The sequence below is a fragment of the Phyllostomus discolor genome, chromosome 5, assembly GCF_004126475.2.
Source record: "Phyllostomus discolor isolate MPI-MPIP mPhyDis1 chromosome 5, mPhyDis1.pri.v3, whole genome shotgun sequence".
In the NCBI taxonomy this organism is placed as follows: domain Eukaryota; kingdom Metazoa; phylum Chordata; class Mammalia; order Chiroptera; family Phyllostomidae; genus Phyllostomus; species Phyllostomus discolor.
In genome coordinates this window covers 29292000-29311415 of record NC_040907.2, presented here as the reverse complement: position 1 = coordinate 29311415, position 19416 = coordinate 29292000, and the positions used below count along the sequence as shown (strand labels likewise).

Here is a 19416-nt window from a genome sequence, read left to right as displayed (position 1 = left end):
TCTGGAAGTAGCCTGGTTACTAGGACCGCCCCTGGATACGGCCGGAAAAGGACTGGCAGCGCTGTGACTCGCCGTGGCGGTAATGGGCTTATGATTGGACTTCATCTGGGCCGGTTATTTACTGCAGAAGATTTTGGAAGGGGTCAGAAACCTCTTCTACTTTGGGCAGTCCCCGCCGGCCGCTAACTAGGTGTCTGCAAGGCGCCCGGACTCCTGCAGCCGCCTCCGTCGGACCTGGACCAGGGCTGTGCCTCACTATGGCCGCTGCCCGGCACTGCACGCTGGACTTACGGCTCGGCGCCCAAGCTGACTGCGAGGCCATTTTGAAAAGCCTCCGGTCCGTTTTCCAGGAGCAGGGGATGACGGAGTCACTGCACGCCTGGCAGGATCATGGCTGTTTAGCGACCTACCTCAACAAAAACGGCAGCTTTGCCAACTTGAGAATTTACCCACGTGGCTTAGTGTCACTGGACATTCAGAGTTACGATGGCGCTGCACAAGCCAAAGAAGTTGACAGTCTTTTGAACAAAGTAGAAGAAAGAATGAAAGAACTGAGTCGGGACAGTCCTGCGCGGGTGAAGCGACTGCCACCCATAGTTCGAGGAGGGGCTGTGGACAGATACTGGCCCACTGCTGATGGCCGCCTGGTTGAGTACGACATAGATGAAGTGGTATGTGATGAAGAGTCGCCTTATCAGAATATTAAAATTCTACACTCGAAGCAGTATGGAAATATGCTCATCCTGAATGGGGATGTTAATTTGGCGGAGAGTGATTGGGCCTATACCCGGGCTATCATGGGTAGTGGCAAAGAGGATTATACTGGCAAAGACGTACTGATCCTGGGAGGCGGAGATGGGGGCATATTATGTGAAATAGTGAAACTGAAGCCAAAGATGGCCACGATGGTAGAGATTGACCACATGGTGATTGATGGATGTAAGAAATACATGAGAAAAACGTGTGGTGACGTCTTAGACAATCTTACCGGAGACTGCTATCAGGTTCTCATAGAAGACTGTGTTCCTGTACTGAAGAGGTACGCCAAAGAAGGCAGGCAGTTTGATTATGTGATTAATGATTTGACAGCTGTTCCAATCTCCACATCTCTGGAAGAAGATTCCACATGGGAGTTTCTCAGACTGATTCTTGACCTTTCAATGAGAGTACTGAAGCAGGATGGGAAATATTTTACGCAGGGTAACTGTGTCAATTTGACGGAAGCCCTTTCACTCTACGAACAACAGCTCGGGTGCCTCTATTGCCCTGTGGAATTCTCGAAGGAAGTCGTCTGTGTCCCTTCATACATGGAGTTGTGGGTATTTTACACTGTTTGGAAGAAAGCTCAGCCTTGAAGATCAACATGCCCTCATCCTGTGTGCTGCAAATGGTCTTTTTGACCTTCATGTGTTGCCCGTGACATCGAACTGAGTCAGGCAATTGATGGTGAATTTCTTCAAGTTTTCTTTTTTAATCATTAGTTTAAGAAAAGCAAATGGAAAATGTATATTTTGATGAGCTAGGGTGCTATTTGTTTTTTTGTTTGTTTGTTTTGAAAGACAGCTGGGAGAAGGCTGCTAAATGTACACCTAACCCCTGTGTGGTGATTTTTTTACTTTTTAAAAATGTGTGGGCTTTCTTGTTTTTTGTTTTGTTAGACTTTGAATTTGATTGTTTGCGGGGAGTGAACATATTTTGTTCTGGAGGGAAATTCTCTATGATGTTTCTTTCCCAAAAAGTTATCTTAGATATTAGCAATGCTTTGATTAAAATTAAAAATGATTTAAAAAGTATGAAAGAAACCTCCCTTGCTTTAAAGCCAATACCCAGAATCAAACCTGTGTCTATCTCACAAAACAGCAGGAGTCCCATAGCTGAGAAGACATTCTGGCCCAAATCATCCATGTGATAATATAGACAAAACTATCCTTTCCTAATTTAAGTAACTGGGGGGTTTTATAGTTTATTTTTTAAAATTTTAATTGTGGTAAAATATACAAAGTTCTGCCTTCTGAACCATTCTGAAGTACACTGTTCAGTAGGGTTAAGTGTATTCATATTGTGTGAGACCAGTCTCCAGAACTTTTTCATACCCATTAAACAATAATTCCCCATTTCCCCTACTGCCAGCTCCTGGCATCCGCCATTTTACTTTCTCTGTTATGAATTTGACTACTCCAGATACCTTATATGATATAGTTTATCTTAAAAGAACCAAAAATAGGCCTAGCATAAAGAAAAGAGCCACCTCTGGTTTTAAAAGTAAGGACCTAAACACTGACTCCAAAGTCTGTGTTCTTCCCCAGTGTGTCCTTCCTCCTTTCCTCCCTCAACGCACTCATTCACTCATGACGGTGCGTTCCAGGATGTGTTTAGGTCTGGGGAACACAGTGTTGAACATGTCAGTTGTATGAACATATATGCAGTTTCCTGAGCCCAGCAGGTGACTTCATGACTCCTTACTTTAGCTTCTGCTCTTTGGCCTGGAAAGTTCTTTCCCGCATTGTCTATCTGGGGAACACCCCAGTGTTTATAATGTGCTTACATGCACTCATCTTTCAAAAACCTTATTGGACTCTATTGCCAGTTTTTCTTTGTGGCATGTACCCCAAATCTACAATTATTAGAATGCTTTACTAATTTGTTTATATCTAAGTTACTTGAAAACAAGAACTATAGCTGGTCCATCTCTGTGTTATTAGTGCCTGGCACAATACAGATGCAGATGTTTGGTAAATGTTTGCTGGCTGACTGGATATCCAACCCATTGGCACCGTGATTTTCTTCGGCTTACATCATTACAGATTTCATCATATGCTGACTGAGTTGGAGATGCACCTTTGTTAACTTGTCATTGTGAACCATGCCTGGGTCCCTTTTCCTAGTGAGGCTCAAAAAGCCTCCTGAAGTCTTCACCTCCTTCCTAAGACTGAGGGTAAAATGAGCCCCTCATTCTGCTAAGGAGCCACATTGTTAAGCTTTGGGACAACTAGCAAGACAGTTTGCCCCAGGCAAACTGACATTTTTTCAGCCTGGGCTCAGTGGTGCAGCCCTTCCTCCACACAGGGCTAGGGCTCAGAATGAAGAGGGGTTGGAATTGCTGTAGCTTCATCTCTCCACCTCAGCTCCACGTCCTTATGTTTTCCTGATATGAACTCTAAACATACTTGTAGAACAGCCCAGCCCAGGGCAGGCCATCCCAGTGACTCTGTGGCTAGCTGCTGTTTACTTTGGGTCATTCCAGGCCATCAGTGTGCTTCTAGACTCTGACACTATGTACTGAGAAATACTGAAGAGCTGAGAAATGTAATTGTCCTGGCCCTTTATCTTATCTAGTGTCTGAGATTACAGATTTTTCCTGAAGTTTCTGCCTTATCTTTCATTTAGGATCAGATGCCAAGACCCAGATAACAGGGAAATCAACTAGGAAATAAGATACCATTCACTTTTGCGACAAACTGAATTATGCAGGAATTAACCTGACAAGGAATGCATGAAACTTTTATGAAGAAAAAAATTAATACAACTTCATAACAAAAATATCTTAATAAATGAAATAAACATTGTGGCCAGTGAGAAAACTATGTGACAGAATCACAAACTAGGTGTACCACAGCAATATGGACAGACCTTTAAAAAACAATAAACAAGAAGAGGCTAAGGTTTCTGATGTACTACTATTAATTAAAACTAGAAACAGACCAATCTATATGGTACAAGACCAGTTCTACATGGTATAGAGTTAATGTCTGTTGGGGTGAGGAGATTAGGGAAGCACAATAGAGGGTGAAGGTGTAAAATAAGACTTTTACTTCTAGCCACAGCAGAGGGACTGGGACTGAGCTTGACCTGCTACAAATAGCTAGACAAAATACATGAAACAACTATTTTCAGACATTGGATAATAAGATGTGATCTCCACAATTGCCCTTAATTTTTGCCTGGAGACACTTCCTAAGGTAAGCAGGAAAGGGGAATCCAAGCTGAGCCAGGCAATATTGCCTTGTTGGGAGAACATAGACTGAGGTTCATGGAGCGTGAGGCAGCTGAAAATTTGTAGAGCAGTAAACTGGAGAAGGGGGAGGGGAGGGGAGTGGAGGGGAGAGGGAGAAGGGGAAAGGAAATTTATAGCTTTAGATACTGGTATTAGGAGAGAATCAAAGTACAATATTGGTGGATGAGGTTTCTACCTTAGGAATCTTGAAAAAAAGAACAAAATTTAATAAAAATTAAGTAGAAGAAAAATAACAATAGTAGAAATCAATTATATGGAAAACAGGTAAGCAATAGATAAAACCAAGAAAGTAAAAAATTGATTTCTTGAGCCCTGGCTGGTGTCGTTCAGTGGATTAAGTGCCAGCCTGCAAACTAAAGGGCTGCGGGTTCAATTCCCAGTCAGGGCACATGCCTGGGTTGTGGGCCAGGTCCCTAGTAGGCATGCAAGAGGCAGCCACACATTGATGTTTCTCTCTCTTCCTCCCTTTGCCTCTCTCTAAAAATAAATCAATAAAATCTTTTAAAAACCCAAAAACTTTTTTTAAAAATATTAACAACATGGATAAACTTATAGCTAGGCTAAAGGAAAAAAGAAAGAAGACACAAAGGACCATTTTAATGAATAAAAATGGGATATCACTACACATCATACAGACATTAAATGAAAAATAAGGATATATTACAAAGAATTTTGTCAATAAGTTTGACAATTTAGACAAAATGGGTAACTTTCATAAAAATATAAATTTCCAGAACTGAAAAAAGTGGAAAAATTTGCAATGTTTTATATCTATTCAAAAATATTTTTTTAATTGAAAAACTTCCCACAATATAAAATCTCTAGGCCCTGATGGCTCTTCTGGTTAATCTGTCAAACATAGAATGAAGAAAATGTTTCAGAAAACAAATGGAGAGAACATTTCCCAGCTCATTTTATGAAGTCAGGACTGTATTGATACTAAAAACAGAAAAAATTATAACAAAAACAACAAAAATAAATATTTCTCATGATCATATATGAAAAATTCCCTTAACTATGTATTAGAAAATAATATCCAGCAATATATTAAAAACAATAAATACATCATGACCCAATGAGGTTGGACAGATGTGCCAGGCTGGTTTATGTTTAGAACGCCAGTCACCATATTAATGCACAAAGGAGACAAGCCATGTGGCCTCCTCTCTACATTCGGGCAGGGGAGGAGGGAAGGGAGAAGGGGAAGAACTGCTGGGGTGTTCACAGGAGATCCCTTTGCACCTTCTTCCAGACACAACTGTCCCAACTCACAGTCACAAGTCAGGGATTCTTGAGAAGCACTTAAACAAAAAAGCAACAAAAACCCACAATCTTTTTATTGTGAAACATCACACATACAACAGGAAAGTGCTTTCTTCAAAATGTAGTTCACACGGATTTACCACAAAGTACACCTAGTTCACCACCATCACACAAGCCCAGAAATAGAACAGGAACTGCCCTTCAGGAAGTCTCTCTCATGCCCCTTCTCAAACACTGCTTTCTCCTTTCTCCTCAAATGTAACCACTATCTCCTAATTCCATAGGTTTATAGTTTATACGTTTTGCACTTTGTATGAGAGGATCCATACAGTGTGCATGTTTTTGTGTTTAGGTTCTTTTTCACCAACATTATGTTTGTGAAATTCACCTGCGCTGCTGCATAGAGCTGTGGTTTCATCACATTCATTATAGTATAGTATTCCCTTTCTGACTAAACCACCAATTTATGGATGCTACTACAGATGCCCTGCATTGTTTCATTAAGGATTATTACCAATAACGCTGCATGAACATTTTTGTAGATAGCTCTTTACAGCACATGTACAAACATTTTGGTGGGCTATAACTTAGAAGTGGAATTGCTGCTTTTAGTAGATGATACTCTACTTTTTACCTTAGGCATAGTGGAAATGCCTATGGTTCACTTTTATTGATGATACCAACTTGTTTTTGCAAAATGGTAGAGCTGATATACTACTCTACTACTACTAGGGTTCTTGTTGCTTCCACATCTTGCAACACATGATATTGTCTTTTTAATCACAGCCTTCTGATAGGTATGTAGTAACAATTCATGATTTTAACTTCCATTTTCCTATGACTAGTGCAGTTGACCAAGTTTTGTGGGGATTTTTTTGTGTGTATGTGTATTGGTTATTGGATAGCCTCTTTTGTGAAGTGCCTCTTTCAAATATTTTCTTATTTTTCTCTTGGATTGATAGTATGTTGTTAATCAATTTGTTGGAGTTCTCGATATAATAATATTGTATGGCTGCAATTTATCTCCCTATCGTATGACTTGTCTCTTAGTCCTTAATGGTGTATTTTCATAACCACAAGATACTTAATAGTGTATCCTTTACATTTAATTTACATTTATATTACCTTTACATTTACATTTAATACATTTGTGGTCGAATGTATTAGTCTTTCCTTTTTTTAAAAGATTTTATTTATTTATTTTTAGAAAGGGAAGGGAGGGAGATAGAGAGAGAGAGAGAGAGAAACATCAATGTGCGGTTGCTGGGGGTTATGGCCTGCAACCCAGGCATGTACCCTGGCTGGGAATCGAACCTGGGACACTTTGGCTCCCAGCCTGGGCTCAATCCACTGAGCTACACAGCCAGGGCTTTAGTCTTTCCTTTTATGGTTAGTGTTTTCTAAATGCCATTAAGATGATTTTCCTAATTTCATATGGGAAAATATTTTCTTATAATTCCTTCTAGATCTTTGCTGTTTAATAAGAAATGTAAAGAAACTACATATGTAGTTTAAAATTTTCTGATATCTAAGTAAAAGAGCAAAACAAAACAGATAATTAAGGTTTAAATATTTAACTCAATATATCCAACTTCTTATTTTAACAATTGAATATAAAAATTACTGAGATTTTAAATATACTTAGTGTTTAAGGGTTTTGTATTTATTTATTTTTAGAGAGGGGAAGGAAGGAGGGAGAAAGAGAGCAACAGAAACATCAGTTGGTTGCCTCTCACACTCCCCAAACTGGAGACCTGGACCGTAACACAGGTGTGTGCCCTGACTGGGTATCAAACCAGTGACCTCCCGGTTCACAGGCTGGCACTCGATCCACTGAGCCATGCCAGTCAGGGCTGAGTGATTAAAATCCAGTAAAAAGTTTACATTTAATAGCACATCTCAAGTGTTCAATAGCCAGGCACAACCACAGCAATTCTGGAAGAGTTCATTATTTTTACCCTTCACATTTGGGTCTGTTTTCATGCAACTGAATTTTGATAGGTAAATGTGTTTTTTTTTTCTTGAGAATTTCCAATTGATGCAGAACCAATTTACCGAAAAGACAGTTGTATCCCCACTGTTTCATTATGTTATCTTTGTCTTAAAGCAAATGTCCACACACGTGCAAGTCTGTTTCTGGACTCAAGTCTGTGTCATTTGTCTTTTGTCTGTGCTGGCAACGTTACTACATCATGTTAATTCCTGTAATTTTTGTGGTAAGTTCTGACATTTGTTCAGGAAATGGTTCCTCCTAGAGAGAGCCTTAGTTATTCTGAAACTTTCCTTTCCATATCATCAGCTTGTGAAGTCACCCCAAACTACGTGTTAGAAGTTTGATTGAGATTGCACTGAATCTATATATGAGTTTGAGGAGGGTACTTTATTTACTTTTTTAAAAGTTGTTGACAATGTTACACAGGAGAGTACTTTAAAAAATGCAGGACATGTGTTCTTCTGATGCTATCACCTGGGCAGAATCTGAACAGGTGTTTCCTTCCAGACTCTGCGACCTGCCCCATTCTGGGGTGTAGGCAGGCAGCAGGGTGAGGGAGAGGCCAATCCTCCGGAGCTGTGACGAGAACACAGTGGAGGGTCCCTTCTTTCCTGCAGTAGGCATTTTTCAAGGACAGAAATGTGTAGAATTCCAAGGTCCTAGAATTCTAGGATACAAAAAAAATTACATTTTAAAGGAACCAGACTAAAAATGCCTTGTGTCCTTATGTATCAATAGTAGGGACTTGTGCCCTGTGTATGAGTTCTCGGGCCACCCATTCTTACATTCCATTTAATTCAGGGTAAATCAAATGGACTCACCCTCCTAGAGATCAGATTAGGTGCTTTCCGCTCTTCACTCTTCTTGCTGTTTTTTCTGTGGGCACAGTCCCAGTTCCACGGAGAAGCCCGTGACAAAGGTAGAGGCCTCTGCAGGCTGCCTCCTGGTCAGGCAGGAGAGGAAAAGAACAGACTCTTTGGAAATGAGAACTGGTTACAGGTGTCTCTGGCATCTGAAGGGGATTGACAGGATGAGAAGGAAGACATCATACAAATCAGATTAAGTATCACATCCTGGCTGAAAACAGGAGTCCCGTAAGTAACCGAGCTTACCCTCCAAGCTGAATGTTGACAGGACATCACCTCGAATGTCTCAGGTCTTCCAGGTCAGGCTGCTGGCAATCCACAGTTCTAGAAATTCTACATTGCACCAGAACTGTGCCACTAGTAGGGGAATTATCTCTCCAGGCAATATTTGTGAATTAGAAGGTCTAGATGGGAGAAGGGGGGAGAGGGCTTGAGCGTTGACAAGGAGCAGAAATCTATGTACCAGAAAGAGGGGCTGGGAGGGACGAAAAGGGGCGAAGATAGAGGAATAACTAGAAGGGGAGCTATTATATAGGGGGCAGAAAGTTGGGTGATCTGGAAGGAGCACAGGAATAACTGGGAAGGTAAATAACATGGGTGGGGTAGTGGAAAGAGTTGGTCACGTTCAGAGGAGGGAGAGCGGTGGGGCAGAAAAGACAAAGAGGTGAGTGCCACACAGGAGTGGGGCCAGAAGAATAGGATTCAAGTTAGGAAGGTTGCTTAGAAGATGAATTCTTTTAGGAACATAAGGAGGAATTGGAGGCTTGGGTTGAGATACGCTAATGCGAGGTAGCTTGCTTCTCATTTTTCCAAAAATGTTACTTATCTTGTCAAGTAACTGCACATAAGCTCTGACCTGGTCCAGCAGTTGTCTCACACACTAGCCCTGGTCTCATCTTGTGACATAATGCCCATTATGACATGTACACCCACACCCATTGGACAAATTGATGAGGCCCCATCGAACCAGGGAAATAAATGGCCCTAGTTCCTAGGTGGAGGAGTGATCGTGGAAAATAATGTTGGAAACGGGGCTGCTGTGTTTACTCACATTCCCTGGGAAAACCTGCGCCTGCGCCCCTTGGTTGGCCAATGCTGGTCAAAGGTCCGGGTTAGAATTAGGGGCTTGGGACCTAAGGGTCTGAGGCAAAAATGGGCTAAGTGGAGAGAAATCAATGCCCCATCTATTCAACTTAACTGCATGTTTAAAAAGGCCATTTACGGCATTTATATCACTCCATGAATATGAGGCACCAGAGAAAAAATATTAGGTCTGTATTATGACTGACGAGGACACTGAAGCTGGGGAGGGAAGTGTACATAGTAAGGCCGTGGGTGAGAAGGTCAGAGTGTCGGGGGCATGGAGGAGGAAGCAGACAGTGGCACAGATCACTGAGAGCCAGCCTGACCCTCTCCTATTTCTGGACAGGATCTTGTAGGGGTGCTTCAGAGCAGAATTTTACACTGTACTTTCTGGTTAGTCTTTGCTGTTCCTAGATTTGTTGACCCTAAAGTGCTACCAAGAAAACACAGGGCCTAAGCCGATGGGATGGCTGCCACTCCTGACGTTTTAGACTTTATTGCTTACTGCCTGATACCCCTGTATCATCAGATGATACAGGGGTGACCGCACCCTCTGTTTCTACTTTGTCTGGTGTAGGAATTCTCTCCCTTTAACATTCCTGCTTTCTTTGAATCATAAGCCTCTTTGGTCCCCTATTATTTTCTGTACTTTTTTTTCTTTAGAAAAAACAGAACTATTCCAATTTTATATTCAAAGTCTAATTTTAATCCAGACTGAGCAGACAAGCAGCAAAGTGCGAAAGCTAACTGTAGTGGCCAACAAAGGTGTACGAATTATAAAAGTTAGTTGGTTATTAATGGAACTTTTTACATGCATATTTGCAAGCAATCCTTTTGTACATAAGTTTTACTTTTAGTTAAGTATCCAAAGATTTTTGACATTTGGTAAAAATAGGACTGGTACTGCATTATAGTAAAAGTATTAGATAAGTGGTCCTCAAGGGGTATCAATTATAAAGCAGGTAAAACTTGAGTAACAAAGATCTAGCAAAATTCTCTAGGAAAAAAGTCAGTGTGGCTGCCTTGCCTGACCGCACACCTGGCATGAGGGCCCCTGGTCTCCCAGCTCGCCGCCCAAAAAGCTGCTGCCATTCTGCCCAAAGTCCTTTTGCACAGGGATCCCTCTATTCAGGATACAAGCAGCTTTAACCCAAGCCTTGAGCTGGTTAGAGGCTTGTCACTCCTGCTGTCAGGAGCTGCAAAGAAGGATTTGGGGAAGAAAGCCTCCAGTGGCCCGACAGTGTCACTAACTGCTGCACAGGTGCACGTGCCAGGGTGACCTCACAGCCAGAGCTGCGCTGGCAATGAAAGCTTTGGGTATTCCCCTTCCCCCAAAAAGAGACTGGGAAAGGCCAGCGTGGATGGGAAGGGGCATCTTCTTGTTTCTTACTTGAATGAATGAATGATGAATTGTCTGCTGACTTACATGCCATAAATATTTTCTTGATCGCTTCCTATGTTTTAATGATCGCATTTGAGATTGCAAGGGGGAAGGCAGTCAAAGACACAGAAATAACCTGTCAAGTGTTATTAATTTCAGGGTAATAGTTTTATTTGCATCAATTCAATATGAATATGTTCTTCTTGTAACAGGACATAATAGAAAACTGGTTTTATTAGCCAAGGCTTTGACTGAAATCCCAGTTTGAGAGAGACATATGCATAGATTTGGATGTCACCAGAAAGCTTTAAGGAATTAAGATTGACTTTGGAAGCCAATAAAAGCCCCTTGGAGAAACAGCCCGGTACCTTGCTAATAGGGGTCACAGTAGTCTTTTGAGGTAAGGAACAAAGGTTACTCTCCTGAGAGGTGGCAAAAGAACAACCTCAAGACATTTTGGGGACCTCAAGAACCTGAGGAATTCACCCAAACCTACAGGTATTGCAGGCAATTCCTGCTGGCAACTGTGTGGCTTGGCTTCCTGGCCTTGAGACACTAATTAAAGTTCAGTCTGGAGATTCCTCATAAGATTCCAGAAAAGCAAATTTAAGAGAGTCTGTATAATCAATTGTTATTCTTGATTTGTTTATGAAAATAATCAGGCCAAATTTATTGAAACTACATTTATGCAATAAATAAATTAGTGTTAATTTGGCTATCATTGATAAAATTAGGAGGAGAAATTGTTTTTCAATAGAAATGATATACAGTTATGGATATTAGATTATAGTTCACTCAATTGTCTTTAAAGTTTTATTTTCACCTATAAACTAGACTGGATCCTGAATTTTTCTGGTTTTCTTAAATATTTGGCTATAACTCTTGGAACTAATGTTTCACTTTTCTCCCATCCTTTGACTTGGAATTATTGAGAACTAAAACTTTTTTCTCTGAGCCTTGCAATTACAAATTGCAGGTAAAGAGCGTGACATGAACTTGAGAAATTGCCACAACAGCTCACACTTCAGCAACCTCAGTGGCTGATGCTGTGTAAGCCGTGCAGAATTTCCCTGAGAAATGGCCCTGGGGCTCACTGTTGTGCGCCCCCACAGCCCTGCTGGGCCAGGTTTCCCACCCATAGCCTTAAGGCCTTGATGTTAAGACTCTTGACTGCTTTGGCCCCAGGGGGAACAAATGCTGGGAAAGTGGGTGGAGTGGGTGGGGGAGAGGCATAGTACACAAAGCTTAATCTTTCCACCAGTCATTCTCACTGCAGGTCCTGCCCCAAAGCTGCTGAAAGAATTTGGCGGTCGTCAGCAACCTGGTTGTGTCACAGAGAAACCTGAGGAACTTGGAGTTCCAAGCCCTATCTGTCCCTAACAAAAGAAGTGGATCACAGTGCTCAGAGGAACTGGTTGGTTTCATTCATCTTATCCTGCCAGATCTTAAGATGGTGGCAATCTGATCTCTCAGGCGTGCTGAAGTCCATGTTCCCTCAGAAAATATTCAGGCCTGCCTTTTCTGCTCCCCCCTTCTCCATTAGGTTCTAGATTTGGGCCTATGGTAACCCCTGCTGGAGAAGGGAAAGGAACCTCTTCCTCACCCTGCCCATTCCTGTGTCTCCAGCTTCCAAGGCCTGCCCCAGGCTGATTGCCTGGGAGACGACATGGAGCAAGGGAGTCTGGGAAGGCAAGGGGTCTGGCAGGCTGCCAGAACAATGAAGAGAAGATAATGAAGAGAAGAGAATATTTCCCCACATGATCTGTGAGGCCATCACTACCCTGATATCAAAACCAGACAAAGACATTACAAGAAAGTAAAAGTACAGGTCAATGTTCCTTATGGACGTAGATGCAAGAACTCGAAACAAAATTTTACCAACCAAAGCCAACAATATAATAAAAGTGTAATACATCATGACCCAGTGGGATTTACTGTGGGGAGGCCAGGTCGGGTTGATATTAGAAAACCAATCACATAATTCATTGTATTAACCAACTAAAAACCATATGATTATCTCAATAGATTCAGAAAAAAGCATTGACAACTCCAACATCCATTTCTCAAGAAAACTCTGTCTTGTAGGAACTGAAAGGACTTCTTAGCCTGATAAGAAATATCTACAAGAACTCTATAGCGGATATTAACTTCATGGTGAAATGCGGAATAACTTTGCAGTGGTGATGGGGATGATGATAATATGATGATAATGCTGTTGAGATGATGACTTAGGAGGTGGGAATATTTCGAATGATAATAAAATAGGGGAAGAATGAGATTTTGGGGGTGAAGCCGTGGTTGGTGTGGCTCGGTGGATTGAGCACTGGCCTGTGAACCAGAGGGTTCCCGGTTTGATTCCCAGTTAGGGCACATGCCTGGGTTTCAGGCCAGGTCTCTAGTGGGGGACCCATGAGAGGCAACCACACATTGATGTTTCTCTCCCTCTCTTTCTCCCTCCCTCCCCCTCTGCCTAAAAATAAGTAAATAAAATCTTAAAAAAAAATAAGAAGAATATTTTGGGGGTGGTGATGATGGACAGTGATAATGAGTGTCGGCCACTCATCAGCCTACCAACAGCTGACCTTTGACACAGTCAGGTCGGATGAGATGCATCTGCACAGCAGAGGCGGCTGTGGCCGGATCTCCTGTCTGTCTCTTCCTGTATGCCTGTCCCTGCTAGCAATAGTTGTGGGATTTTTTGGATACCTGTTGTGTTATAACAAAAAATCTGCATGATGGCCTCTGATTCTGCGCAAAATGACTTGCTGACCACAGAATAGATCCCTAACAACCCTAATGTTGCCTGCTTCCCCCACCTGGGAAGTTAAGGACAAAAATTAAACTATAGGCAGACCAACTGCCAGAACGCCGAAGGAAGCTGTTGCTAGGAATGTTTCTTAGGGAGTCACCACTTGAAAGCTTAAGATTTATTAGAGCCACTACCCCTCCCATACCCTGGACAGGAGTGTATAGAAGCAAGGAGTTCTAGTTGAAAATAATCTCAATACGTGGAAATGAATACAAACATGGCCCCTCCAAGGTGTATAATCAAAAACCTAGGCAAAAAAACAGTTATAGCCCTGGCTGGCATAGCTCAGTGGATTGAGCATGGGCTGTGAACCAAGTGTCACAGGTTCAATTCCCAGTCAGGCCACATACCTGGGTTACAGGCCATGGCCCCCAGCAACCGCACATTGATTAAAAAAACAAAACAAAACAGCTACCTAACTGAGATAAATTTAATCTCAATGGATAATGTTTCTTAGGGATCACCCCTTGCACCCTTTTAATTTAAACCAATTCCTAGAATCTTAATAAATACCTAGTTACTATTGGCACCTGAAAGTTTGTGCCCGTATAGCTTCATTGGCTATCTGATTAATGACCCTCCTGGTCAAAATAACCTTTGTTTAATATGGTTGATTTGTGGGACCTCCTGTGCTTTTTGGTTATTTCTTTGTTTAACATGATTGATCTGTAAAACCTTCTGTGTTTTTAGAAATTATTTCTGTGGTAACCGTTTCTGTTTTAATAATCACACTATGCATTGAATGTTGTATAACCTCCCCTATAAAAATAAAGATTGATTTTTCTCAGGGAGTCAGTCGGGCCCTAAAAGCCTGGCTGTCCTCCAGCACCTCACTGGGTGTCTCAACTCAGTCACTTTGCCTTAGCCGTGCATCCTTCAGGGACCCTGAGACCCCACCAAGGCTGGACCCCAGCAGATGAGAACACCACTGTGGTGACGAGGTTATGATGAAATGACAGGGTGATGGTGGTGGTGAAAGTAAAGGTGCTTTGGGTGTGTGCTTAGTAGCTAAGTGTACACACTTGGGATAAAATTAGATAAAAAGTTAAAACGAGTTTTTTCAGGTGCCTCTGAGGGACACTGAGTCACTTCTGGTCTTCCTGCTTAGCTGCAGATATGGGCCCAGCTGAATAATAAGCTGAAGTTCTTAATGATGCTCCTTCCATATTCTTAAGCTCTGAAATTAACAAGCCTCCCAGGACTTCTCACTTCAGAGCAACTCAACTGTGGCTTAATTGGGCCGCAGCCAGGAAGGAGGACTTCTGGAGCAGGGGGACCCAGGAGTGGCTCCCAGTAACTGGGGAGTAAACTTGGAAACTCACAGCGGGGGGGAGTGGGGAGGAAAAGTGATCAAGATATTATATCTAGTTTAATTGGGATAAGAAAGTGTAGTTCTCTGCATAATTGATAGTACTTCTATCCTCCTGGGAAGTGTCAAGCTGACGCACAGCTTCTGGGGAATTCTCAAGGTACCTCAAAGTCTGGGGCCTGTGATTGCTCTCGGAAAGCCACGTACACAGTTTCAAGGCAGGGCCTGAATCCAGGCGGCATACACTGCCTGAGAAGTGTTTTTCTGCCTTGATCTAGCCTTGACCTGCAAGTCGGTGACTAAAGATGGGAGCTATTAGCAGTCTTACAGGTGACGGTGATGGCCTGGTTACATCAGAACCCCTACAGTGCTTTCACTGCTACTATTTGTAATTTCTCTAACTTTTCTTCTAATATCAAGTAAACATTAACACACCCATTATAAACTTCAAACAGTACGTGTACATAAAAGTCCCCTTGGATCTTCTCTTCAGGACCAGTCCCCACACCAGAGGTTAAGTCTGCTTGCAGTTATTTTACAAATATGCTTTAGCTTTGCATACATATGAACATACAGAGATATAATTTTGTTCTTTTTTCCCTAAGGTGGAAGAATATAATAATATCTAACATAATAACTATAAATTACTTTTTTTATTATTAGGTCAAAAGGTATATATATTGTACTTTCAAATTTTTTCCGCTTTATTGAGGTATACTTGACATATAAAATTATAAGATCTTTAAAGTGTATATCGTGGCGATTTGACATCGTGGCGATGTACACAATGTACATGTGTACATTGTGGAAGGATTCCCCCAACCAGTTAATGAACACATCCATCAACTCACATATTTTATCTTTTTTTCTTCCCTCTTTTATAACAACATTTAAGTTCTAATGTCTTAGCAAACTTCAATTCTACAATATTGTCTTATCAACTCTAGTTATCATGTTTTACAAGCTCCTCAGATCTTATGCATCTATTAGCTAAAAATTTGTAGCCTCTGACCAGCCTCTCCTTACTTCCCCTGCTCCCCAACACTGGCAACCAGTTTTCTATTCTCTGCTTCTATAATTTTGAAAATTTTCCTTTTTGTTTTTTAGATCCCACACATAAGTATGTGTCTTATTTCACTTAATGCCCTCAAGGTATATCCATGTTGATGCAAATGGCAGGATTCCCGTGTATTTCTCACGGATGGGTAATATCCCATTGTATATACACCACATGCTCTTTACCCATTCAGGTGTCATTGGGCATTTGGGTGTTCCCATATTTCGGCTATTGTGAATAATGCTGCATTGAACATGAGAATACAGGTATCTTTTCAATATCCTGTTTTCATTTCCTTTGGATACATACTCAGAAGTGAAATTGTTCAATCATATGGTGTTTCTGTTTTTTAAATATTTGGGAAACCTCCATACTGTTTTCCTTAATGAAGATGTCAATTTACATTCCCACCAACTGTACTAGGTGTCCTCTTTTGCCTGTCAATGCTGGTCATCTCTTGTCTCTTTGATTACAGCCATCCTAAACGGTGGGAGGTGATATTTCGTTATGGTTTTGATTTTCATTTCCCTGGTCATTAGTGATGCTGGGGAAACGAGCTGCTGGCCGTCTGTATGTGTTCTTTGAAAAAATGTCTGTTCAGACCCTTTACCCACTTTCTGATTGGGTTATTTGTTTGCTTTTGCTGCTGTGATGTATGCATTCCTTATAAATTTTGGATATTAATCCCCTGTCAGACATAGGGTTTGCAATATTTTAATGTAGAACCTATGTCTGCCATTTTGCTATTTGTTTTCTATATAGATTATGGATTTATTGTTGTATTCCTTCATTACTGCCTTCTTTTGTGTTAAACAGATATTTTCTAGTTTACCAACATAATTACCTTGTCATATTTTATGATAGTTTTTGAGTTATTTTCTAAGTAGTTCCCCTGAGGATTACAATTAATGTCCTAACTTATAATAATCTAATCTACTGAAGCATGATTCTGATAGTAAATGAAAACTTTGCTCCTTTATACCTTTCATTCCCACCCTACACATCTGTGCTCTTCTTGTGCATTTTAATTTCATCTCCACTGTGTGTCCATCAACACACGTTTGTAATTATTATTTTATGTCTCTAAATCAGTTAGGAGAAAAATTGTTAACAAAAATACGTACACTGGATTTTATATTTAGCTATGTAATGCTCTCTACCAGTGTTCTTTATTACTTCACACAGTTTACTTTCTTCGTCACTTTCAAAGGGTAGTTCTACTTGACATAGAAGTCTTGGTTGAAAGTCTTTTTCTCTTAGCATCTTGAATTTATCATCCCCCTGCTTCTGGCCTCTGCGGTTTTGATGACAGCTGTTACTGAGTGTCCTTTGTATGTGATGAATCACTTCTCTCTTCCTACTTTAAAGATTATGCCTTCGGTTTTTGACAGTTTGATTATGATGAGTTTAGATGTAGATCTCTAAGTTTATCCATCTGGGGGTTCATTAAACTTCTAAGATGTATGGAATAATGCTTTACATCAAACTTGGGAAGTTTTGGACCATTATTTTTTCAAATATTTCTGCCTCTTTCTGATATTTCTAGGATTCTCATTAAGTAAATGTTGGTAAACTTGTGCTGTTCCATAGGTTTCTGAGGCTTTGTTCATTTTCTTCATTTTTTTTTCTTTCTGTTCCTCAGATTATATAATCTTGATTCACCTATCTTTGAGTTGGCCGGTTTTTTTCTTTTGTCTGCTGAGATATGCTATTGAACTCCTCTAGTGAATGCTTTTATTTTCATTTTTGTACTTTTTAACTTCGGAATTTTTTTTTGGTTCTTTTTACAATTTGTCTCTTTATTGACATTTTTCTATTTGGTGATGTTGTTTTTATACTTTACTATTTTGACAGAGTTTCTCTTAGTTCTTTGACCATATTTAAAATAGTTGATTTAAAATCCTTATTTAATAAGCTCAAGATCTAGGCCTCCTCATGGGACAGTTTCTGTCGATATAATTTCCACCATGTCCGGGCTGTACTTTGTTTATATGGCACATTTTTCTTTGTTGAAAACTGGACATAATGTAATGTGGCAGCTCTTAAAATTAGATCCTCGTTGCTCCCACGAGTTTGTTACTGTTTGTTTTGTTACTTTTTTGAGTTAATTCTGCAAAATCTGTATTCCTGTAATATGCCATTGGCTATTGGCATCCTCACTCAGTTAACTTGGTGTCCAGACGGTGATTAAACAGAGGTCCTTAAACTCTCAGAACCAAAAAAATGTCCCAGTCTTTGCTGCGGGACTCTGTGTAGATGTGGGGCATGCCTTCAGCTCTGCAGGCAGTTGACTGCTCTGCCTTAGCTCTTACTTCCAGGTTGTTCAGGACCTCAAGGTCAGTCTAAGGTGGGTGCTTAGGACCTTTTCAGGTCTTTCCGGAGCATGCGTGCACACAGCCCTACACAAATGCCAGAGTTTTTCAAAGTCTCAATAGATATATCATTGTACAGCTTTTTCTTTCAAGCTTTTGCACTATATTATTGCTTGTCTTAATTATTCTCCATTACCTCAGGAAGTTATAAAGTTTATCAGTTGCTTTTAATTGTTTTTAATATATATCCCTGGAGAAAAGGCTTTTTGTACAGGGCAAAGTGCAAGTCAGGTCAAATAAAGATAGCCATGCGAGTGGGGTCTTCCAGGGAATCTCTACAATACCTTAATGTTAATACTACAGATTAAATAACCTTGTTTTAATCAATTCTGTGCTTATATTCATAGTTTCTCCATTTTTCTCCTAATTGGCCAGAGTTCATGCTTCAGTTACTTTTTTCAACAAAGGATCCTGAATGCTTACATGTAAAAAAAATTTTGTTTCCTATGTATGAGAAAAAATTTTGGCAAGATATAATATTCTTGGGTTACACTATTTTATTCCCATTTGAGAGCTTTGGGTAAGGATTATTCCACTGTCCCCTGTCTTCTGCCATGAAGTGATGTTATGAAAAAGCCTCAAGTCAGTCTAATATTTTTACCTTAAAGGAGATTTTATTTGTCATTGAAGCATAATATGCTTACCAGTAGATGCTTCTTTATTGATCTTTTACATCAGTTTTTACTAGTATATCATATTTGTCAACTTTCAATTTGTAGATTCAAAGCTTATTTTTCTTTAAAAATTTTTTGCATTACATATTTATTTTAAATTTTTGTTACATACACTTAATGTAGTCTTTAAAACACTGCATATGTTGGTTTTTATTTGTTATGTATTTACCATTTCTCTATAATCTTTTCAAATTCTTAATTTTCATTTTAATTACTTAATTTTCTTATTCCAACTTCCTTGCTCCTAGATGTGGTTTTAGCAACATCTGGCTGATGTTTGGCTATATGCAATATGGTCTCAGTTTTGGGTCATTTTATTTTTCTCTTCCACTTCTTTTTGAGAGTTGTACCAGCTCATGTCTGATTTCTTGATGTCGTCACATCATGTATTTAATGAATTCTTGAATATCATTTTTGAGTTCTTTAGTTCTTTCTTAAGCACTTTGAATTTTATGGCCATTAAATGCTATATTTAAGCTATAGTGACTAAGCATGCTGCGTGGTGTGTATGAATCCCTGGAGAGCAGGAGCCACATCTGGTTCTTTTGATCTTCAGATAGTAGCCACTCTGGTAAGGATGATAAGAGGACCCCC

General features: G+C 40.4%; 1 protein-coding gene across 1 annotated transcript; it reads left to right on the top strand.

Moving 5' to 3' along the window:
- Positions 1 to 42: 42 nt before the first annotated feature.
- LOC114496528 (spermine synthase-like) lies at positions 43 to 1782 on the top strand. Its single transcript, XM_028512069.2, has one exon. The coding sequence runs from the start codon at positions 258 to 260 to the stop codon at positions 1353 to 1355; it is 1098 nt and encodes a 365-aa protein (XP_028367870.1). The 5' UTR covers positions 43 to 257; the 3' UTR covers positions 1356 to 1782.
- Positions 1783 to 19416: the final 17634 nt, after the last annotated feature.